This window comes from Leucoraja erinacea, chromosome 16 (assembly GCF_028641065.1).
Source record: "Leucoraja erinacea ecotype New England chromosome 16, Leri_hhj_1, whole genome shotgun sequence".
Lineage (NCBI taxonomy): Eukaryota > Metazoa > Chordata > Chondrichthyes > Rajiformes > Rajidae > Leucoraja > Leucoraja erinaceus.
In genome coordinates, this window is record NC_073392.1 from 34257456 (window position 1) to 34282634 (window position 25179).

General features: G+C 42.5%; 1 protein-coding gene across 1 annotated transcript in view; it reads left to right on the forward strand.

Moving 5' to 3' along the window:
- LOC129704783 (coiled-coil domain-containing protein 3-like) overlaps positions 1–25179 on the forward strand; it is a 43511-nt gene that overhangs the window by 2306 nt on the left and 16026 nt on the right. The window contains exon 2 of the mRNA XM_055648130.1: positions 21351–21525. Within this exon, the coding sequence (XP_055504105.1) occupies positions 21351–21525 (175 nt within the window). The remainder of the gene's footprint in view (positions 1–21350; positions 21526–25179) is intronic.

A 25179-nucleotide genomic window follows, 5' to 3' on the forward strand; every position in this document is an offset into this window, starting at 1 on the left:
CCATTGAGTTAAGAGATCAGAAAAAGTTTCCCCCAACCCCACCCACCACATAAAACAAGCTTAAGAACACTAAAGTCATATATTTAACACATACTATTAAAACACAAAGGAGGAAGGGACTGATAGACAGAATGTGTTACTTGCAATGAGCGTTTCTGCCTCCGCCAGACTTTCTGGTTATAAATTCCAGATCCACATTACCCGTTGATCAAAAAGTAAGTTCTTCAACTACTCATTGATTATTCTCCTGTTAAACTAACGGGCCTGTCCCACTTAGGCGACGTTTTAGGCGAGTGCAGGAGACTCTGCGCACGCCACATGGTCGCCACATGTTCGCTGGTAGCCTTCGGTGAGTCTCCTTCATGGTCTCGAGGAGTTCCCGGAACTAGTCGTGGCCTCACTATGGTCGCCGCCAGGGTGAAAATCGATAATCCTGTAGTCATAGGTGCAATTGTATTGGGCTCGCCATGTAGTTATGGGTGGTTGAGGTAGTTGTAGGCAGTTTTAGTTAATAGCCTTTGCTGACCAGTCATTTTCATTGGCTCAATGGGGGAAAAAAACGTAAGCACGAATTTTCAGAACCAAGGATAACCGACCGGTAATGTTAAATGCCCACCAAACTTCACAGCTTTGTAGCTCTGGCTTCTTCCCGCCCCATCCCCACCCCCACCCTCACATCAGTCTGAAGAAGGGTCTTGACCCGAAACGTTGCCTATTTCCTTCACTCCATAGATGTTGCCTCACCCGCTGTGTTTCTCCAGCATTTCTGACTACTGTACACTGTCCTAGCTATCTTAACCTTCCTGTTCACCGCGGTTTGTGTCTGTATCGTCTTGGCTTTGCATTCCCCCACTTTGTCCCCCACTTTCCCTGGTCCCCGCCTTTGCGATGTGTTTGTGCGTGTGCTCCACTCTGACAGTCACCGTTCCAGTTCCTGGTTTTTCAGGTGAGTGCCGTGAACTTGACAGTCGCCGGCAGTCCGCTGAAAAATCGCCTAAGTGGGACAGGCCCTTTAAGCTTATCTCTTTCCTTACTTTTCGCACAGATAAGGAAAATGGGTGCTTCCTACTCAGCCTGTATATCCTTCTCATATTTGTAAACACATTGATTACATCTCCCCTCAGTCCTCCTTGCCATATTAGCCAGGTTAATCCCTCCTCAACACCTATAGTTTGGTGACTAGAACTGTTTAGCCTAACTTCAGCTGTGGCTTCAGCATTGCTTTACACAGTCCCATTTTAACCATTCTGTGTTTTAACTTTATAAATCTTCCTAATCCACTTATCTGGCTGTTTTACTACCTTCAGAGAGCTGTGGACATACACTCCAAGATTGGAGTGGCTGAAAAGCATCTTTACCCGAAACACCACCCATTCCTTCTCTCTAGAGATGTTGCCTGTCCCAGTGAGTTACTCCAATATTTTGCGTCTATACTCCATGATTGTCTGTTAATTAGGGCCTTCATCATTTATTATCTGTCTTCTCTTCATTTGTTCTTCCTCCCTATATACGTTCTCACACTATTCCAAGCTAAATTCCATTTTCCTCCTTTTGGCCCCTCTTCTCACTCCCCCTCCGCTCAGATGAACAAACATTGAGTTCCCCTGGTCCTCACCTTTCACCCCACCAGCCTCTACATCCAACGCATTATTGTCTGACATTTACGCCATCTCCAAAGTGTTCCAACCATCAGGCACATTCTTTCCAATATCCACCCCTTTATACCTACTGCTCAAACCATTCCCTCTGCAGCTCTTTGGTTCACTCATTCCTTTCTACCCAACCACTCTCTGCAGATACTTTCCCCTGTCATAACGATCCAGGTAACACAACAGTCCTTCCAGTTGAGGCAGAGGTTTGTGTGCAGCTCTTATAACCTCATCTACCACATCCGGCGTTCCCGATGTAGTAGATGGGGTTGGAGGAGGTTCAGGTGAACCTCTGCCGCACCTGGAAACAGTCATGGCCATCCGAAGCGGGGGTGCGCTGGGCGCAACTGCACCCCCCTTTTTTTCCCCCCAGAGTAAGAAAAAATCTCTAGAATTTTTTTTTAAATCGGAGCGCAATCAGCATTTCCAATTTGTTGGAAATCGCCCGAAATTCTGGCTCCGGCCGCTGGGGGAGAAACAAATGCGCCCATCCGCGCCTGCGCAGTTGGGGAAGCGACACAAAATGGCGCCGTCTATCCACGCGTGCACAGTGGGCCCGGGCGGGATTAGACTACCATTTGGCCTTCACCCATGCCTCGCGTCTACTCCAGGTAAGTTGTGGAATGGGGGGGGGGGGGGGAGGGTGGCGGCGTCTGCCCGCCCGGTCCAATGTTTCCATCCGCGGCGCCGGAGCCTCGCGATCGGCCAGCCTGGCGACCAGGAGACCGTCCTCCCGTCGCCGGGCGGGAGCGGCTGTGACCTCGACAACAGACACCGCTGCGGCGGGGCCCAAACCTTCTTCCACCCGCGTCCTTTTCTCATCTCGGTCCTAAAGGATTTCCCCTCTATCCTTAAGCTGTGACCCCCTTGTCCTGGACTTCCCCAACATCGGGAACAATCTTCCTGCATCTAGCCTGTCCAACCCTTTAAGAATTTTGTACGTTTCTATAAGATCCCCCCTCAATCTCCTAAATTCTAGCGAGTACAAACCGAGTCTATCCAGTCTTTTTTCATATGAAAGTCCTAACATCCCAGGAATCAGTCTGGTGAACCTTCTCTGCACTCCCTCCATGGCAATAATGTCCTTCCTCAGATTTGGAGACCAAAACTGTACGCAATACTCAAGGTGTGGTCTCACCAACTGCAGTAGAACCTACCTGCTCCTATACTCAAATCCTTTTGCTATGAATGCTAACATACCATTCTATACTCAAATCCTTTTGCTATGAATGCTAACATACCATTCGCTTTCTTCACTGCCTGCTGCACCTGCATGCCTACTTTCAATGACGGGTGTACCATGACACCCAGGTCTCGTTGCATCTCCCCTTTTCCTAATCAGCCACCATTTAGATAATAGTCTGCTTTCCTGTTTATGCTAGCAAAGTGGATAACCTCACATTTATCCACATTATACTGCATCTGCCATGCATTTGCCCACTCACCCAGCCTATCCAAGTCACCTTGCAGCCTCCTAGCATCCTCCTCACAGCTAACACTGCCCCCCAACAACAGGAAATCACTTGTCGTCAAGTCAAGGTAAGTCAAGTCTATTTGTCACATACACATACAAGATGTGCAGTAAAATGAAAGTGGCAATGCCTGCGGATTGTGCAAAACAACGGAACAGGTGCTCCTGAATGTATATTGCCATTTACCACTACTTCTACTAATGCAAGGGCATTCGTTGGCCTTGCCCTGTAAACCAACTCTGGTTCCGCAAATCCTGTCATGCCACCCCCCTTTTTGAAAAGCTTCGTACGGGCCTGACTTGGGTCCTTGAATGGAGTCAAGGGGGGAGGTAAAGCGACAAGTGTAGCATTTTGTGCGGTTGCAAGGGAAAGTGCCTGGAGAACGGTGGTTCGGGTGGTAAGGGATGAATTGACCAGGGAGTTACGGAGGGAGCGGTCTCTGCTGAAAGCAGACAGGGGAGGAGATGGGAATATGTGGCAAGTTGCGGGATCACGTTTGAGGTGGCGAAAATGTTTGAGGATTATTTGTTGTATGCGACTGCTGGTAGGGTGGAAGGTGAGGACAAGGGGGAGTCACGGGGTATAGATGAGACCATAGGTACACAGAAATGCTGAAGAAACTCAGCGGGTGCAGCAGCATCTATGGAGTGAAGGAGATAGGCAACGTTTCGGGCCGACACCCTTCTTCAGAAAACGGAATAGAAGAGAACATGCTGACAGCCTGGCGCGCTGATCTCCACAAGGCTGAGGCCTCACGCCAACTCTTAGACACCTGCTCCTAGTTATCCTTGGACCCCACAGACGAGCACCTGACCACTATCTCTAGCACTATAAATTACTTCATCAACTCCGACTCCCTGCCCTCCCAAGCCTCCAACCTCATCGTTCCCCAGGCCCGATTTTACCTTCTCCCCAAAATCCACAAACCTGACTGTCCTGGCATAACCATTGTTTCTGCCTGTTCATGTCCTACCAAACTTATATCTATATACCTCGCCCCAATCCTATCCCCTCATGTCAAATCCCTCACTACCTATGTTCAAGACACATCACACGCTCTTCCTCGACTCCAGGAATTCCGTTTTCTAGGCCCCCATTCCCTCATTTTCACCATTGATGTCCAGTCACTCTACACCACCATCCCCCATCAGGAGGGTCTCAAAGCCCTCCATTTCTTCCTCGACCGTAGAACCAACCAATCCCCGTCTACCAATACTATCCTCTGCCTAGAGGAGCTGGTCCTTACCCTTCATAACTTTTCGTTTGACTCCTCCCATTTCCTCCAAATACAAGTTGTAGCTGTATTGCGCCTGGGCCCAAGCTATGCCTGCCTCTTTGAAGGGTACGTCGAACAATCCTTGTCCGAGGCATACTGTGGCCCTATCCCTGAACTCCACCTCTGCTACATCGTCGAATGCATTGGTGCTACCTCCTGCACCCACACACAACTCACTGACTTCATCCATTTCATCACTAACTTCCATCCGACACTCAAATATACCGGGACCATTTCCGACATTTCCCTACCATTTCTTGACCTCACTTTCTCCATCGCAGGTGATAGACTACTGACCGATATCTATTATCAACCCACTGACTCCAATGGCTATCTGGACTACACTTCTTCCCACCCTGCTTCCTGTAAGGACTCCATCCCCTACTCCCAATTCCTCCGTCTACGCTGCATCTGCACTCAGGGTGAGGTGTTCCACACCAGGGCATCGGAGATGTCCTCATCCGTCAGGGAACGGGGGTTCCCCTCTTCTACTATAGATAAGGCTCTCACCATCTATATAGGGCCTCTTCTATACCCCGCGACACTGCTTTCACTCCCCATCCCTCCACTCATAACAAAGGCATAGTCCCCCTTGTCCTCACCTTCCACCCTACCAACCGTCACATACAACAAATAACCCTCGAACATTTTCGCCACCTCCAAATTGATCCCACCAGTTGCCACATCTTCCCATCTCCTCCCCGTCTGCTTTCCACAGAAACCGCTCCATCCGTAACTACCTGGTTAATTCGTCCCATCCCACCTGAACCACCCCCTCTCCGGGCACTTTCCCTTGCAACCGCAAGAAATGCTACACTTGTCGCTTTACCTCTCCCCTTGACTCCATTCAAAGTTTCCAGGTGCGGCGGGTTCGAATCCGTCCTTTCTGCCCTGGGCCTCCTCCATGGCCAGAGTTAGGATCACCGTATATTGGAGGAGCAGCACCTCATATTTTGCTTGGGCAGTTTGTACCCCAGCGGTATGACCATTGACTTCTCTAATTTCAGATAGTCCCTACTTTCTCCTCCCCTTCTCAGCTCTCCCGCAGCCCACTGGCTCCTCCTCTTCCTTTCTTCTTCCCGCCCCCCCCACTCCCCACCCTGACATGAGTCTGAAGAAGGGTTTCGATCCGAAACGTCGCCTATTTCCTTCGCTCCATAGATGCTGCCTCACCCGCTGAGTTTCTCCAGCATACCACGTTCACTGTTTAGTCTTCCGGTTTAAGATAATTGAGATGCACACCAATATCGATTTAAGCTAGAAATTCTAACGCATCATAATGTACATGTTAAATCGTCATTGCAGTTTTCACCATAAGCCAACACAGAAAACTTTGTTAGCGTCTGAGAAATGGGAATGGGCAATTTTCTATTGGAATTGGTTATTGGTGTCACTTGTGCAGGGATACAGTAAAAACTTTGTTTTGAGTGTGTCTAGACAAATCTTGAGTAAATCAGGTACAGGTGCACAACCTTTTATCCGAAGATCCAAATAACGAAAACCTCTGAATAGCGGACATTTTTTCAGTCCTTGAAGAAAGGTCCTTGAAAACGTTCACCGAGGGCGGCCCGCAGAGGTGACAGCGGAACCTCCGGTCGGTCCTCGAATAAAGGGGAACTAAATCCCCATTCATAAAAGAGAAGGTGAGGGTACATTGCGCGGGAGAGTAGGAATCCCAAGACAAAGTTGAGTGAGCGTTTACCGAGGGTGGCCCGCAGAGGTGACAGCGGTACCTCCGGTCGGTCCTGGAAGAAAGGGGAACTAAATCCCCTTCATAAAAGAGAAGTGGAGGGTATATTGCCTGGGAGGGTATATCGCCTACCTGGAAGAAACCAGACATTTTTTCCAGGATGTCGTCTGCACACCAAAGCTCACGTTTGGCGCCAAACGCACGTCGCCTCTGCTGCACACGGATATAAGTGTGAAAATGTCGCCTTAGGCCGCCTAAGGGCATGTAGCCCCGCTAGGGTGACACGAGTGCGAGAGGTGATTCAATGCTGCGGTCACATTTACAAATTCAGGAATCCATTCAACACACTGCATTTCATACAGACATTTATTCTGCAAGAAAAAAACTCCATTGAAGACTCAAACTCGCAACCGAGGAACTGCCGGGATCAAGGCGCAAACTCGCGACCTTGTGGATATGAGCCGAGCACTCTACCACTGAGCCAGCCATTAAAATCTAAAAAAATTCCATTCCGAAGGCCGACAAATTCCGAATTACGAAAAGTGTCTGGTCCCAAGGCTGTCGGATAAAAGGTTGTGCACCTGTAATACTAAAGAGAAAATAAACAAAGTGCAAAATATAGTTTTACAGCTCCAGAGAAAGTGCAGATTAAAAAAACTAAAGGTACAGCAACGAGTTTGATTGAAGCAACGGGAATTCATCCTTCGCATATCCGTTCAAGAATCTGATAACAGTCTGATGCTGCTTTCTTTCAAGCTTTTGTAACTTTTGCGCATTGAGGGAGAGGGAGGCGGCGGGGGGAGAGAATCATTGGTGCTCAGAATGGTCTTTGTTTAAGTTGGCTGTGTTCCTGAGGCAGTATGAAGCATAGATGGAGTTAATGAGAAGGAGACTTATTTGAGTGATGCACTGGGTTGTGTTCTCAACTTTCTGCAATTTATTGCAGTTTTGGACAGGGTGGATGAGTGTTTGCCAAATCAAGTTAAGGGCCTGTCCCACCAGCATGCGATTGCATGCGTCTAGCGCGACCAAAGAAAAGTGGAGTTTGCGGTAAGCATGCGCTAAGTACGCGGTAAGTACGCGTAAATTTTGCGCAAAGTTTGCGCGTAATGTAATTTATGTCAAACTCACCAATCAGCTAGGCAGGAGGCGGGCCGACTGAATTTGGACGTCGCATGGCGTCGGACGGTGACGTCATCATGCAACGGCATGCCGAGTGGTGACATCATCGCACAACGCCACATGCTAGTATGCCATCACGACGCTGCATATGGCGTCAAGATGCTGCGTACGAAGTCGAGACGCTGTGTACGCCCATCGAGGCACTGCGTATGGCCTCAGTGCGGCTGGGGGCCAACAGGCTGTTGTCGCGAGTGATTTTCGGACAGTGCAAGATTTTTGGAGCCCCGCGCGATGTCGGGACCAGCCCCGCACAACTCCGTACACCTCCGCCAATCGAAGTGGGACCGGCCCGGCGAGGCCGCACGCCTCAAGCGACCACGTTTGGTTGCGCTAGATGCATGCTGGTGGGACAGGCCCTTTAAGATGCATTTGAATTTGATGCTTCCTATGGTATATCTAAGAAACTGATAAAAGTCTTTGGAGAAATACCAAGATTCCGTAATCATCTGAGGATGTACAGGTGTTGGTGGGCTTTATTGGCCATGGCAACAATGTGGACCCAGGAAAAATTGTTGCCGATATTTGAATATAAGAACTCAATACTCGAGCATCTCCACTTCAGCACCTTTCATTGAAACGAGGGTGTGTACTCCATCCCATTTCCTAAAATTGTTGACCAGCTCCTTAATCAGTTCAGTTCAGTTTATTGTCACGTGTATTGAGGTTCAGTGAAATGCTATTGTTGCGTGTTAACAAGTCAGCGGAAAAATGATGATTACAGCGGAAAAACATGATTACAATCGAGCCTGTGGCAGTGAACACATGATGAAGGATTAACGTTTAGTGCAAGGTAAAGCCAGTAAAGTACGATCAAAGATAGTTCTGGGGTCCCCGATGTGGGATATAGTGGTTCAGAACTGCTCTCTGGTTGTGGTAGGATGGTTCAGTTGCCTGATAACAGCTGGGAATAAACTGTCCCTAAATCTTGCTCATATTGAGGAAGAGGTCGTTGTCTTGACACCATGCTAGTAAACTCTCTGTAAGGAGAATGGATGGGGTCAGGTTATTAAACAAGTCGTCAACTGCTGGGGAACATGTCCATTACATACAGCACCAAAGAGTAGCTGTGAGCTCAAGGTTACAACTGCTTGGGTGTTTGGTACATCCTAATCACCCTATGTAGATAAGCAAGCCCGTTTGTTCTGCAGTGCGGTGTGTTTTGCGTGAAAATGTTAGTTGAATGTCCCGTGTCTTTTAGCTGCCTGTCACGTTCAGTCTTCAGTCCTTTAATTGTAATTCCTTTGTTTTGGTAATTGTGATATGTTCATTTTTAGTTAGGGTCTGCAGATAGTTTAATCTTTACTCTGATGCCATATAACCATTGTGCCCGAATAGAAAGTTTTCAACCCCACTGCTGGACTCGACAAATCATTGAGAATTCAGTGACCCTGCACTCTCTATATCCATCCTGTACTCCACCCTGTCATTGTTCGAGGTCTGCCTTACAATGGATGCAAACACAGACAGTAACACAAACGCGGTATTCTGGATTGGGGCCACATGTAAAGGCCACGTCAGGGCTTTAAATGTTGTAGTTACATTGGCTCTGGGTATTCAAGGGTGCAAGGCCACCAAATCCAAGTGCAGTTTCATGCCACTTCAAGCAGGGTGCAAGGCCACCAAATTGAAGTGCTGTTTCATGCCATTTCAAGCAGGGTGTAATGCCATCAAACTCGGGTCCAGGTTCCTACCACTTCAAGCAGGGTGCAAGTCCACCACATTCAAGTGCTGTTTCTGACAACTTCAAGCAGGGTACTGGTCCACCAAATTCAAGTGCCGTTTCATATCACTTCAAGCAGGGTGCAAGGCCATCAAATTAAAGTGTAGTTTCATACAATTTCAAGCAGGGTGCAAGGCCACCAAACTCAATTGCAGTTTCCTACCACTTCAAGCAGGGTGCAAGGCCACCAAATTCAAATGCAGTATCATGCTACTTCAAGCAGTGTGCAAGGCCACCAAATTCAAGTGCAGTTTCTTGCCACTTGAAGCAAGGTGCAAGGCCACCAAATGCAAGTGCACTATCCGACCACTTCAAGCAGGGTACAAGGCCACCAAATTCAAGTGCAGTTTCATATAACCTCAGGCAGGGTGCAAGGCCACCAAATTCAAGTGTAGTTTCATACCACTTCACGCAGGGTGCAAGACCACCCATTTGAAGTGCAGTTTCATACCATTTGAAGCAGGGTGCAAGGCCACCAAATTCAAATGCAGTTTCATAACATTTCAAGCAGGGTGAAACCACCATAAAACCACATAAAACACCACATAAAAATCACACTCCGGGTGCGCCATGCTAGGCTAGCAGTCGTAACTTTTAGCTCCGCTCCTGTGGAAACGCGATTTTTCGCGTTAAAATTGTGTTTAGAAGTCAGGACTGATTCAAAAACTCACCGGAGCCCCGGGAGGTCGCGCTGATGACATCATCAGTAAGCGCTGCAATTTAAAACGGAGGGAAAAATAGTTTAAATGAAAAAAACATCTCCAGCTCAGAGCCCTCAGAGAAACATCTCAAAACTGCTGAAAACACAGAAAACTGAAGAACAGACATCTGAAGTGGATTCTGGAATGGCTACAAGATCCAAGACTGAGATGGCTGCTAAGGAGAAAAATGAAATGGAGGAGATAAAGAACTCGGTAAGAGACTTGAGAAAGGATATTGAGGCTGGATACTCAAAAATGTTGGAAAGTATGGAAAATATGAATGTTAATCAATGGAAAATATGGCAAACATTAATGCTGGTAATCAAAAAATTATTGACTGCATTGGCATTATACAAAAACGAATTGAGGATGTGCATGAAGAGCTAGTGGTGAGAATTAAGAAAGACGAAGCAGAAACTGAGAAGAAGTTTGAGGCTGTGAACGTAATTGTTTCTTCACATGGAACCAAAATAAAAGACATGGAAACAGTGGTTGAACAAATGGCTGAAGATATGCAGGGAATGAAGCTAGAAGTGGACAGCCTCAAGAGCCAACTGGCGAAAGTTTCAGATAAATGCCTTGATCTTGAAGCTCGCTCATGACGACAAAATCTACGAATACTGGGAGTAACAGAAGGGGCGGAAGGGAACAACGCTCGTGGGTTCACTGCCAACCTAATCAAACAGGTACTCAATCTACCTGTGGAACCGGAAATTGAAGTGGCACATCGAGTACCGAGATTTAAGCCTAGAGCACAAGCAGATCCAGCCCACCCACGACAGATCATAGTCAAACTGCGGGACATTTCAGCACTTGAGGATCTGATGAAAAAATCAAATATGGAGTGAAGACGACCTTTGGACAAGACACTATCAAACTCCTGCGGGATTATCCCTTTGAGATCGTTCAAAAGAGAAGAAAGTTTGAACAGACAAGACAGATTCTCTATGGAGTCAAAGATGTTAGATGTGGCGTTTTTTATCCGGCCAGAATGCGCATTACTTACAAGGGAAAAGAGAAAACCTTCACTAACTCGGAAGCATCTTATAAATATGCCGAAGAGATTGTCGCAAAGGCAGAAACAGAAGATGAACCACATCAGCGGGAGGATATGGACATTTTCTTGCCTTTTATTATCTCACAGAGAACACCCGAAGACAAGGGAAGAAACAACACTTTCTAAAAGTTTAAAATGGAACCTAATTTACACGTGCGTTTGTCTAGACATCTTATCTCCTTTGGACGCTCTGGAATTTAACTCAAGGACATCCTTTGTTCAGAATGGAGGAAAGACCGATGAGCTAACCAAAGATGAACATCAGAGCTGAATGTGGAAAACACCCCAAGGTCGAATGGCGAATCAAGATTTTTAAACAGTTTTACAAAATATAGAGAATTAATAATACTTAACAACTAATAACTAACAAATACTAATATAGAAATATAAATGGAAACTAACCTGAACTATATAATGTGTAAAATGTAATAATCTGCTTATAAGACAGACTAGTTCATATATAGAGATGACTAATTTTAGAATTAAAGTAGATAACATTGAAATGATAAGGGATACGTAGTTCGTGTGAAGAAGGGAGAAGACTCAGGCACCTGGCATAATTCCAGGAGCCTGTTTCTGGTTAACCCTTACAGCTAACAGCTTACTTTTATCAAAGATATAACTAACTATAAATAAATAGTAGATGAAAGTGTTAGATAAATAAATTTCACAGTAGCTGAACACAGATCGGATACTGGCTAATGAAATATATAAATAAAATATATATATATATATACAGATATAGATAAGGTAACGGGTGAAATTTAGCTGAATTTGAAATGGCACCGCCTTCTTAGGGACAGAATAATAAAAAGAGCGGAGCTAACAGTACATCATCAATTTCGGAAGTCGAATAAATGTCGGACCCCACAGACGTGTGGGACACGCATTACAGTGTCGAACACTTCAGACACTGTAATTTTATCTGTCAAATTTTTTTTTTTATCACAATATGTCACTATTATGTGTTTTTTTTTCAAGGAAAATCGCAAAAGGGATCTACCAAGGAAGTTAATAATATAAACGCCCCCCAACTATCCAGAGTCCTGAGCTACGGATGCACCGTAATAAATAAAGGTACTAAAATCAGAGAAAATGCAAGATGATAAACAAAAGAAAATGGGAGGAATCACACTGTGTAGCTGGAATATAAGGGGTATTAATGAACCAATTAAAAGGGGCAAAATACTAGCTCAGTTGAAATCATATAACACGGACATTTCTTTTCTACAAGAAACGCACCTTAAACATCAAGACCAGATGAGATTGAGGGCGAAATGGATAGGCCAAACATTTCACTCCTCATACACATCGAAATCCAGAGGCACCGCAATTATTATTCGCAAAGGAATACCATTCAAATCAAAGAATATTATATCAGATAAGGAAGGGAGATACCTTATAGTCACAGGAGAGATTTATGCTACGCCAATCACCTTGGTAAACATATATGCGCCCAATTTTGATAATCCTCAATTTTTTAATAAAATTCTGAATAAAATCGCAGAATCTAACTACCAAAATGTTATAATTGGAGGAGACTTCAACTGTGCTTTAGATCCGTATTTAGATAAATCGACGCAAAAACAAAGAGGTAATATGAAATCTAAAACTAGTGAACTCTTAAATACATATATAAAAAATACAAATATAGCAGACGTTTGGAGGATCGCGAACCCGACTGGAAGGGAATACTCGTTTTATTCAATGGTGCATAAAACATACTCACGTATAGACTATTTCCTAGTGGATTCAAAACTAATCCCTTATACTCTTAACCCTAAATACCACACCAATACGATTTCAGATCATTCCCCGCTATCTTTTGTTTTAAAACTGGAAGGAATCTCTACGAACAAATCGTTCTGGAGGTTTAACTCGCAAATTTTGAAAGACCCACAAGGGAGTATATATCTAAAAAAACAAATGGATCTATTTTTTGAGATAAATGATACACCAGATATTTCGCCTACTTTATTATGGGAATCCTTCAAAGCATTTATTAGAGGAGTTCATTATCTCGTATCAAGCTTTTCAAAACAAAAAGAATAAAAATGAACAAAGACAATTAGAAGAACAAATCAGACAACTAGATATAGATAATGCTAAAGATCCAACTATGGATAAACATAATAAAATTTTAATTCTGAAATTTAAGCTAAATAAATTACTATCAGAGAAGATTATAAGATTATTCCAAATTACCAAACAAGAATGTTTTGAATTTGGGGATAAACCCCATAAACTTTTGGCACGCCAACTGAAAAAACGGGAAAAAGATCATGCAATTTTAAAGATTAAATCAGATAGAGGGGAATTATTAACACTACCTAATGATATCAATAAAAGATTTGCTCAATATTATAAGAACTTATACACATCGAAAACGCTAATAGACAATAATAAAGCTTCAGAATTTTTGAACGATTGTAACCTCCCAAAACTAGAATTGAAAGAACAAGAGGAACTGGGAGCACAAATTACAGCTAAGGAAATAGAAGACACAATAAACACACTTAAGAACGGAAAAACACCAGGACCAGACGGATTCAGTAATGAATTTTATAAATGTTTTTACGATACAGTGACCCCACGTCTACAGAAAATGTATACATTTGCTTTTAAAGAACAAACCTTACCTGAAACACTAGCAGAATCAACGATCACACTAATACTTAAAAAAGATAAAGATATAGAAGAACCAGGATCATACAGAGCTATTGCATTGTTAAATACTGATCAAAAAATATTAGCGAAAATACTAGCTAGAAGACTAAGTCAATATGTCAGTAAATTAATAAATAAGGATCAGACGGGATTTATACCTAAGAGACACTCATTTAATAACCTGAGACGTCTGCTTAACATAATGCACTCTCACAAATCTCAAGAACAAGAGTTATCTATCATTTCATTGGACGCAGAAAAAGCGTTTGATCAAGTAGAATGGGATTATATGTTTAAAGTATTGCAAAAATTTCAAATGGGAGAGAGCTTCATCGCATGGATAAAATTATTATATAACAAACCCACGGCTAGAATATTAACTAATAATATACTATCTACGAAATTCCAATTAACAAGGGGCAATAGACAAGGGTGTTCATTATCACCGCTATTATTCGCTCTGGTAATTGAACCTTTAGCTGAAAAAATTAGAACACATCCTGACATCTATGGGTATAATACAAAACATTCAAATAACAAAATATCCTTATACGCAGACGATGTATTACTATATATCACAAAACCCCAAATCAGTATACCAAACATATTAAACCTAATCGAGGATTTCGGATCTTTCTCAGGATACAGAATAAACTGGAACAAAAGTGAAATTATGTCAATAAAACCGAAAGACTCAACACATCTTTTGAAATTCCCCTTTAAAATAGCTACAGAAAAATTTAAATACTTAGGAATTGAAATCACTAGAAATTATCACGGTATGTTTAATGCTAATTATAGCCCCTTACTTAAGAAATTAAACAATCTAATTAAATTCTGGAAAACGCTGCCGATGTCTTTAATAGGTCGAATAAATGCTATAAAAATGATCTTTTTACCACAAATCCTATATTTATTTCAATCAATTCCAATATATCTTCCAAAATTTTTTTTCAAAAAATTAGACTCAGACATCACAAACTTTATATGGGATTATAAATCCCACAGAATACAAAGAGCACACCTCAGTAAACCAAAAGAGATGGGTGGTCTAGCGCTCCCTAACTTTATGTACTATAATTGGGCGGTAAATATTAAAAATATGATTCACCTGCTGGACAACTCTGCCCAGCAGGTGGACTGGATTATAATGGAGAGAGAGGACTGCGCTCCTGGTAATACAGGAGCGACTCTCCTCTCACCAACGAATTTGAATAACAAACATTATAATAAAAATCCAATGATACATAGTACAATTAGAACTTGGAAACAAATAAAACAGAACTTAAAATTAAGAAATCTATCTCTGCTAATGCCAATAGCCAATAACCCTTCGTTTAAACCCTCAATTATAGATAAATCATTTACACAATGGGAAAGAACGGGAATCAAAACGCTCGGAGACCTGTATGAATTAGGGAAATTATTACCATTTCAACAATTACAACTGAAATATAACTTGAAAAATAATCAATATTTTAAATATCTTCAAATCCGTGATTATCTGAAAAAATATACAAAAGACTATTATAATATGCCCCCAGACTTATTAGATGAAGCCATGAAGATAAAGGCTGAATCAGCAAATCTAATATCATATTTATATAATATTATATTGAATATAGAAATACCTACAACAGATAATATTAGAAGAGACTGGGAACAAGAATTAGCTATAAAAATTTCAAAAGAGAGCTGGGATAAACACTTATTATATGTGCATAAATGCTCGATCAACGTACGACATAATCTAATCCAATATAAAACATTACATAGACTATATTATTCAAAAACTAAAATAAATAAACTTTTCCCCAATGTCTCACCCATTTGTGATAAATGTCAGTTACAAGAAGCTAACATAGCGCACTCTTTTGTTTTCTGTATAAAAATCCAAAAATTCTGGAACGAAATATTTGAAATCTTCACAAAATTATTTAAAACAAAACTACTACCCAAAGTAGAATGGATCATTTTTGGAATATCGGAAGGTAACCCAGAATTAAATATGTTTCAAAAGAACTTACTTAATTATGGGCTAATAATCGGAAAAAAGCTTATACTTAAATTTTGGAAAAATGCTCCAATACCAACAACAAAAATGTGGATTTCAAACATGTTCGAAACACTACACTTGGAAGAGATGAGACTCCTCCTAGCAGGCAAAGCAGATCACTTCCAAAAGACGTGGTCTGCATTTATGGAACTATTACAAGCATAAGGTGCAATAATAAGTTAAAACATAAAGGCTACCAGGACCTGGAAATGGGGGGTATAAAATAAATTTTTAATAAAAACACGGTTGGTATATCCTTTTTTGCGGAGTTTTGTGTTACAATAGAGCGATTGATTTTCCTTTCTTCTTTTTTTTCTTTTCTTTCTAGGGTCTTATTTCTTTTCTTTGCTTCCTCTCTAATTCCTTCCCTAAGAGGTTCTCTTCTCCCAACACTTTCCTGCACCTTCACGATTCTTGCTTACTTTCCTTACTTCTTTTATTTCTATCTTTTTTAAAGCTCAAAAAAGGAAGTGGTACAACATAATGTAATAAGATATATGCGATGTATTAATGTGATTTACTAATAAAAATAAAATTTAAAATAAATAAATAAATAAATAAATGATTGATAGGGGGGAGAATTTCAACATGTTTTAAACATTAATAAGTCTTATATTTTTCATCAATGGACAAGAGAGAGAGAGAGAGAGAGAGTTGTGATTGGTACTCGTCTTCACACTTCCCGACTTCGCTTAACGATGTCCTCCTTAGATGCTGCCTCACCACTGTGAGAGGTCATACCACTGGAGACCAGTCAAAGCACTGGAAATATACCAATAGACAATAGGTGCAGGAGTAGGCCATTCGCCCTTTCAAGCCAGCACTGCCATTCCCTCTGATCATGCCTGATCATCCACAATCAGTGGCCCTTTTTGATTTTTGCGCTGGATTTGTCTGCCTGCCCCTTTTACTTTTCACCTTGCTATCTATTGCTTCTACCCTCATTTTACACCCCTCTGTCTCTCTGCTCACACATTTAATAACCCCACCACCTCTTATTCTCTGTTTATTAGTTTTTTCTTCTTTTCCCCCCTATATGTTGGGTCTGAGTGCTTCCCTTCTCTGCCTCCTGCCTCACACGCTGTCTACTAGCTTTCTCTATTTGAGTCCCTCCCCCCAACCGTTCTAGTTTAAAGTCTCCGCAGGAGCCTTTGCAAATTTCCCCGCCAGGATATTGGTCCCCCTCGGGTTCAAGTGCAACCCATCCTTTTTGTACAGGTCTCACCTTCCACAATGATCCAGAAACTTGAATCCCTGCCGTCTGCACCAGTCCTTCAGCCACGCATTTATCCTCCACCTCGCTCCATTCCTACTTTCACTGTCGCCTGGCACGGGCAGTAATCCCGAGATTGTTACCTTTGCAGTCCTTCTCCTTAACTCTCCTCCTAATTCCCTAAATTCTCCTTTCAGAACCTCTCTTTTTCTTCTCTTTTTCTACCTATGTCATTGGTACCTATATGTACCATGACCTCGGGCTCCTCTCCCTCCCATTTCAGGATATCTTGGACACGTTCAGACACATCGCAGATCCTGGCACCAGGGAGGCAAACTACCATCCCGGTCTCCCGACTGCGTCCACAGAATCGCCTGTCTGACCCCCTGACTATAGAGTCCCCTATTACTAATGCCCTCCTCTTCTTTTCCTTACCCTTCTGAGCTACAGGACTGGTCTCTGTACCGGAGGCCCGGCCACTTTTGCTATCCCCAGGTAGGCTGTCCCCCCCCCAACAGTACTCAAACAGAAGTACTTATTTCCAAGGTGTACAGCCACCGGGGTACTCTCTAGATCCTGCCTCTGCCCCTTGCCCCTCCTAACCGTGACCCACTTGCCTGACTCCTGTGGTCTTGGAGTGACCACATCTCTGTAACTCCTCTATATGACTTTTTTGCTCTCTCTGACGAGACAGAGGTCATCGAGCTGCTGCTCCAGGTTCCTAATACAGTCCCTTAGGAGCCCCATCTCGACGCACCTGGCGCACATGTGGACGTCTGGAAGGCTATCAGATTCCTTGATCTCCCACATCTGACATCCAGAACGGTAAACTGCCCTGGCCGTCATTCTCCCCCCTTACCTAGGATACAATGCAATACAAAGTAAAATACAATACAATACAAAGTACAATACAATGCAAACTGCTGGAAGAAATCAGCAGGGATCTGTCTCCCAATCAGCTGCTCCCCTTCGTCCGCTTCCACCAATCAGCAGCTTCCTCATGCCCACTTGTTTTGAAATGGAACGAGACGTTGGAACGTTGCAGATTTGGGTACTCCTCCCTCTGCGACTGCCTCTGTAAAAAACAAGCCCCGCGCTCGGGTTTTAACCCTACCGCTCGGGTGTTGCTCCTCCTTCTGTGACCGCTCCAATGGCTCTTGGGCCTCGAGAACTCGAAGGGACTCGCCTGAAAAACCTTGATGAAATTGCGAGCCGGATCGACCATCTACACACACACACACACATACAAACACTCACAAAATCGGGGTCCAGAGAAAGCGGGTGTGCGCGGTCTGAAATTCATACCCGCGATGAACAGGAAGGTAAACGACGCTGGCACAGTTACGGTAAGTCCTTTAGAGAAAGCGGAGGGGGGCGGGGGGAGAAGGGGAGAGAAGGGGGGGAGAAGGAGTGTAGACACTTTTAAGTAGCTAGACAACGTTTAATAAAGTTTAGCGGGCATTTAACATTACCGGTTGGTTTACTTATCTTTTTTCTCAATGAGCTTTACATTCGACTAACTTTGATTACCATCGATTGACTTAAATTACCTAGGATAGCATGCCGACCTATTACGTTAACCTACCTCGACTAAACCTACGAGTAAAAAAATGTTGACTTTTTTCCATGGTGATCTATTTTTACTCGTGGACATTTTTCAGCATGTTGAAAAATACACCGCGACCTAGCTGAGGCCTCGAGTACCCGGGGAACACTCTCGAGCATGAAGGAGAGTTACAAAGACCTCCTTGGACCTCGTGTCGACCATGCTGCGAGCATGAGTCGAGGGCAAACTCTTCTAAACTCACGAATTAGGTCGCCGCAGTGAGACAGGCCCTAAACAACGTAAGTCCTGGCATATTCAAAAGGTAACTGTTAAAGTAAACACATAATATTTCTTATACAGTATCCAAATTCCAAAGGCATTCAAGGTGATATTACATCTGAGACCACATGCTAGTATTTCAAAGATTAAATAATTATTTCCAAAGGTTAAAAATACATAGTTTCTGATTCCTCTTTGATCAACATCATTCCTCAGGCTCAAAGCTGCCACACATTCAAAGCACTCTGTGTAAATCATATAAATGCACAATCTACATTTTGATGTTTCAATAATGAGAAAGAAAATACCATCATATTACAAAATGGAAGTCAACTTTAAAAATTAGATTTCTTGATATTAATAACATTTCTCAACAGATTTGGCCAAATGTTACTTTGTTTGTTAACATATCATCAATCGTGTAATCAGTCCACTGGATAAAGCAGATTAATACAATAAATCATGTAATGGGACCACCTAGGAAACAGTGCTAGATCAATATCATAAATCACACAGCCAAACTGACAGATAACATCTAAGGCACATTAATCAACTTAACCTCATATTTCACTTATTTATTAAACTCTTCCGTGGATTTTGGGTGCAAGTCATTCTGTCCTGGACTGGTTTTAGCATGTTTAGTATCTCAAAGGCCGGACCAAATGAGACAGCAGTTTTGTTTTTTTTTCCCCCTAAAAGTAGCAATGTTACAAAATTTTGAGATTTTAAAAATCAAGTCTGCAATTTATCCCATCAGATAAAGCATAACAATAAGTTTAATTTGACACCAAATTCACTTTCATATCTCAAGTATTAATAAAGTTATGGCCATTTTCATACTCGGAAATTAGCATCTTGTTCCCTATTGATTTTCAATGGACATTACAAAAAAGCTGTGATCTTGGATAATCAAAGGCCCATTTCTTAAGGAAAGATTAACATTTATAAATAGCCTAAGTGTCCAAAGATTATTCACAAATAATTCACAATATAACATGATTTTTATATCTAATTTACATTAATTTATAGGCCAAATGGAAGGAATTTAGTATTCAATTGCTGTAAATAAATGCCCATTTAAATCGGCTTTCTAGTGGGTTCATGTGGAACGCGCTGGTTTAGAATGTTGACATCGCGCTGGATTAGTGCCCTCAAATGCCGAGAAAAATACTGCGGGATATAAAAAGCCCAAAATGAACTACTCGCTATAGATAACTTGATATATAGGGTTATATATATGCCCCATTTAATGTAAAAATAAGGTACATACCTTTAATTGTTTGCTTTATAAAACCCTGGGGCTGCGAGATGTTGCGGAATCAGAGAGTAATTTTAAACTATTATAACTATATTATCGAGGCCTATAAAACTAATAATACCTTTTGCGACCGGGTCTTGCAGCGATTTTTCGTTAATGATTTACTAGGCTGAACATCTGCGATTAGTACAGCCTAGTAAAATTCGCGTTTTAAACCCGCCCCCTCCAAACAACGCCAAAATCGCGGACCTGGCTGTGGGCAGATTCCCAATGGCGATTCAGGTAGGTTTTGTAACATACCTACTAAAAGGCATCAGGTACATTCTTACAACAATCAATCTGCTTCGGAATTACTGTTTTGTCATTTCAGAATTAAAAATTCCCCAACAAATCAGGATGACTTTTAGTGACCTGAGTTAGTGAGATATTATTTTGTTTTGATAGTGCATTAGATAAGAAATAGAACACTTAAAAATGTTCCTCACCATGTACAGTAGATTTGATCGAGATATTTGGAGCTGAGAGAGTTGGTCAGTTAGAAAAAATATATTTTGGCTGCAGTGAAAGGTCACTAACCTAAAACACTCTGTTTCTTTCCCCACAGTTGCTGGCTCGTCTATTGATATTTCCAGCATTTTCTGTTTTAGTTTTCTAGCATTTTTGTGTTGATATCGCAATAATACAAATATTTTATTGAGATCAGCATTGAAGTGAAGTGATCATCTCACTCTCAATTAAAAACCTGACAAGGATTCCCGTTTCAACCCCACTTTTGAGATCAGGTTACATTTTCCTCATCCTTCTTGCAAGGATTTCCTGGAAAGATTCCTTATCCACATGCAACAGTCTCTATTCCTTCCCTCTCCATTTATGTTCCATTTTAAAAATTAGATTTCAGTATTATAGTTCAGTAAAACACTGAACACTTTATATTATGGTATATGGCCACACTGATCTGTTTTGTAGTAAATGCCTACTATGTTATTCATAGTATGGCGGTGCAGGCTCGTAGGGCCCACAGTACCCATACTGCATCGGGGGAGCAGCCCTCCCGTGTGAGCATGGGACCCAACGGGTCCCACTTAGCCCACATTGTTTTCACAGAAGGTTCAAGTTGGAAGACAGTTCACCAAAGTAAAGAAACATTTCTCCGGGTAATATAAACAATTTGAACAAGGCTCCATACTTTGACCAATCATAAGATAACAGCACAAAGATTGCAACATAATCAACAATACTTTACAACACCCATTCTATAACCAATCCTAATCATGCTTTTGCAACCTTGCTCAGCTCTTTCTGCAAAACCCTCATAAATATTAATAATAGAGAGGACATCTGGACATCACCCTGTGCTTGACTTCCTCCCGGGGTCCAGACTCCTTGGAGCCACGAGACACATGGCTTTGCAGCGTTTCACAGAAAGAGGACAAGCTGGCTTTACAAATGCAGAGATCCTCCTTTCGTGACATATATATTTGGCCAATATTATCAGCATGTGTAGCCATCAATTTCCAGAATATTACAGCACTATAACATGGTGACCTGCCTTGACTAAGGTTATGAAATTTCATTTGATTTTAGGAATAATGAAAATGGCAAGTTTGAGCTGGATGCTGTCGATAATGCTGCTCCAATTTTCCCTGACACGTCCAAAAACAAGCAGATGTTCACTAGCCACTTCCAGTTCTCAAACTGTGCCAGCGGCACCAATCTTCGGACCTGCTCACCCGAGTGGGAACCGCAAGTGGTCGATCTGGTAGGACATCCTTGATTAGTTTGATTCTTTATTGTCCAGAAAAGGCTTATTGTTGAATCGTTATGTACTTTCACAATATAATGGATGACATGTATATTCACTTGTGCTCAAGATGTGTCACCTTTCATGTTGGATTTTGTATCTCCGTTGGTCATCTAAGTGTACATCTTATAAATTATCCAACTTGCCCAAATTGCCTGTTTCAGATTTCTTTGCCCAAATAGGATGAGCAATCTCATCCTATTTAGTTTAATTTAGATTTGTTGAGTTTGGAGATACAGCGCAGAAACAGGCCTTTTGGTCTACCGAGTTTGCACCACACATTAACACTATCCTACACACGCTAGGGACGTTTTACAATTTTACCAAGCTAATTAACCTGCAAACCTGTACGTCTTTCAAGTGTGGGAGGAAAACGAGCTTCCGGAGAAAACTCACACAGTTCTCGGGGTGAACGTACAAACTTGGTACAGACAAGCACCCATAGAAACATAGAAACATAGAAATTAGGTGCAGGAGTAGGCCATTTGGCCCTTCGAGCATGCACCGCCATTCAATATGATCATGGCTGATCATCCAACTCAGTATCCCGTACCTGCCTTCTCTCCATACCCTCTGATCCCCTTAGCCACAAGGGCCACATCTAACTCCCTCTTAAATATAGCCAATGAACTGGCCTCAACTACCCTCTGTTGCAGAGAGTTCCAGAGATTCACCACTCTCTGTGTGAAAAAAGATCTTCTCATCTTGGTTTTAAAGGATTTCCCCCTTATCCTTAAGCTGTGACCCCTTGTCCTGGACTTCCCCAACATCGGGAGCAATCTTCCTGCATCTAGCCTGTCCAACCCCTTAAGAATTTTGTAAGTTTCTATAAGATCCCCTCTCAATCTCCTAAATTCTAGAGAGTATAAACCAAGTCTATCCAGTCTTTCTTCATAAGACAGTCCTAACATCCCAGGAATCAGTCTGGTGAACCTTCTCTGCACTCCCTCTATGGCAATAATGTCCTTCCTCAGATTTGGAGACCAAAATTGTACGCAATACTCCAGGTGTGGTCTCACCAAGACCCTGTACAACTGCAGTAGAACCTCCCTGCTCCTATACTCAAATCCTTTTGCTATGAAAGCCAACATACCATTCGCTTTCTTTACTGCCTGCTGCACCTGCATGCCTACCTTCAATGACTGGTGTACCATGACACCCGGGTCTCGCTGCATCTCCCCCTTTCCCAATCGGCCACCATTTAGATAATAGTCTGCTTTCCCGTTTTTTGCCACCAAAATGGATAACCTCACATTTATCCACATTATACTGCATCAGCCAAACATTTGCCCACTCACCCAGCCTATCCAAGTCGCCTTGCAGTCTCCTAGCATCCTCCTCACAGCTAACACTGCCCCCCAGCTTAGTGTCATCTGCAAACTTGGAGATATTTCCTTCAATTCCCTCATCCAGATCATTAATATATATTGTAAATAGCTGGGGTCCCAGCACTGAGCCTTGCGGTACCCCACTAGTCACTGCATGCCATTGTGAAAAGGACCCGTTTACTCCTACTCTTTGTTTCCTGTTTGTCAGTCAGTTCTCTATCCACATCAATACTGAACCCCCAATGCCGTGTGCTTTAAGTTTGTATACTAATCTCTTATGTGGGACCTTGTCGAAAGCCTTCTGGAAGTCCAGATACACCACATCCACTGGTTCTCCCCTATCCACGCCACTAGTTACATCCTCGAAAAATTCTATAAGATTCGTCAGACATGATTTACCTTTCATAAATCCATGCTGACTTTGTCCAATGATTTCACCACTTTCCAAATGTGCTGCTATCCCATCTTTAATAACTGACTCTAGCAGTTTCCCCACTACCGATGTTAGACTAACTGGTCTGTAATTCCCCGTTTTCTCTCTCCCTCCCTTCTTAAAAAGTGGGGTTACGTTTGCTACCCGCCAATCCTCTGGAACTACTCCAGAATCTAAAGAGTTTTGAAAGATTATTACTAATGCATCCACTATTTCTGGAGCTACTTCCTTAAGTACTCTGGGATGCAGCCTATCTGGGGATTTAGTCAGGATCGAATAGTCACAATAGTCAGGATCGAACCCGGGCATCTGGCGCTGTAAGGCAGCAACTCTACCGCTGCACTAACGTGCCACCCCTGTCCATCTCCTCTTGTACATGATGCAGTTGGTTTCCTCTGCTGAATAAACCAATAATTCTTGCAGGGACCAGTGAATGCTTTCCTTCAAAGGTAACTCAGATGTTGTTTTATCTATTGTGGTGCTAAGAGGAGAAGGAGGCTCTCTACCCACTGCCCTCTGACTTCTGCCCTCTGCCCTCTGTCCTCTGCTCTCTGTGTTAAGGTTCATTTTCTTAAAACAGACAACTTACAATAAGTTGGGTAAAACCAATACAAGCTTTAATGATCATTTAGCTAGAGAGTGCTAGGAGATACAAAGTCAAGCATATAGCAGATGCTTAACTCCTCCCAGGTCATCACTCTAATGAATGAAGACATACAGCATCTTTTTATACTGTTTTGGAAACATAGTCACAGATTATTTCCCCAAGTCCAGTCTATATGGGCCAACCCTAGAATATAAAAGAGGGTCAATAGCCCCATTGTCCTTTCTTGGTTCTCCGAACTGTTTAAAGTCAATCAGATGTATCCTCTTCACTGCAATTGATGTTGTTGTTAGCATCTGCTAAAGTCCCTTTCAACACTGACCCAATTTCTTCTGATCCCAGTACCATATCAGTACGTAGTCTGATAGTGTTCAACGGATAGTGGCTTCTGTGACTCTTATACCTGGGAATGCAGACCTGACAAGGCATGGGCTAATTGCTGTGCAAACGTAATTAATTAATTGCTGAGGATCTGTAGGTAAATTCATAATTTCACAGCTTATCCTGCTATCAATTCGAAAGGTTTTAACCTTGTCTCACGAGCTGGGGTTGTTCTGAATCATCAAAAATAGCTGAAAACCTTAACCCATCCCTGTCCAGTCTCAGTCAAGACTTCACTTAAACTTTTTAGTGTCCTATTCATTCCCTCCACTAATCCAAACTGCAATTAGTGGAAGATATGAAATCACTCTTTAACTACTGACAAGGCAGAGTCCCTTTCATCACCTTTCCTGGAAACATTTACCCTGATCAATCTAAAGAGGGACCCCTTAACTAAATATTATCTCTTTGATTCCTTATCACAATTCTAGCTGTTCTATCTTAGCATGGAAATATCGTTACCCAGTAGGTAAACCAATCAATCAGTGCTAAATAGTACCCTTCATTTTATGGCTCCAGGAAGGGTCCTGTGAAATTTATCTATCTATGTTGATCTGCAGGCTACACTCATTTTCCATTTGGCACTGCAATTATCTCAAACTTCCCCTAACTTCCCTGCTTCCAAGTCACACTATACAATGGGGAGAGTGTAAGTTATAATTCCCCTCAGTGTGTTGGGCTCTAGGATTTCCACTACCCATGTTATGTGTTCATAGGTTACACAGAAAAGCTGGAGAAACTCAGCGGGTGCAGCAGCATCTATGGAGCGAAGGAAATAGGCAACGTTTCGGGCCGAAACCCTTCTTCATATACTTAAGCACACCAGTGCAGCCAAGCTAACACTTGACTTTGCCTAGTGGAACAGC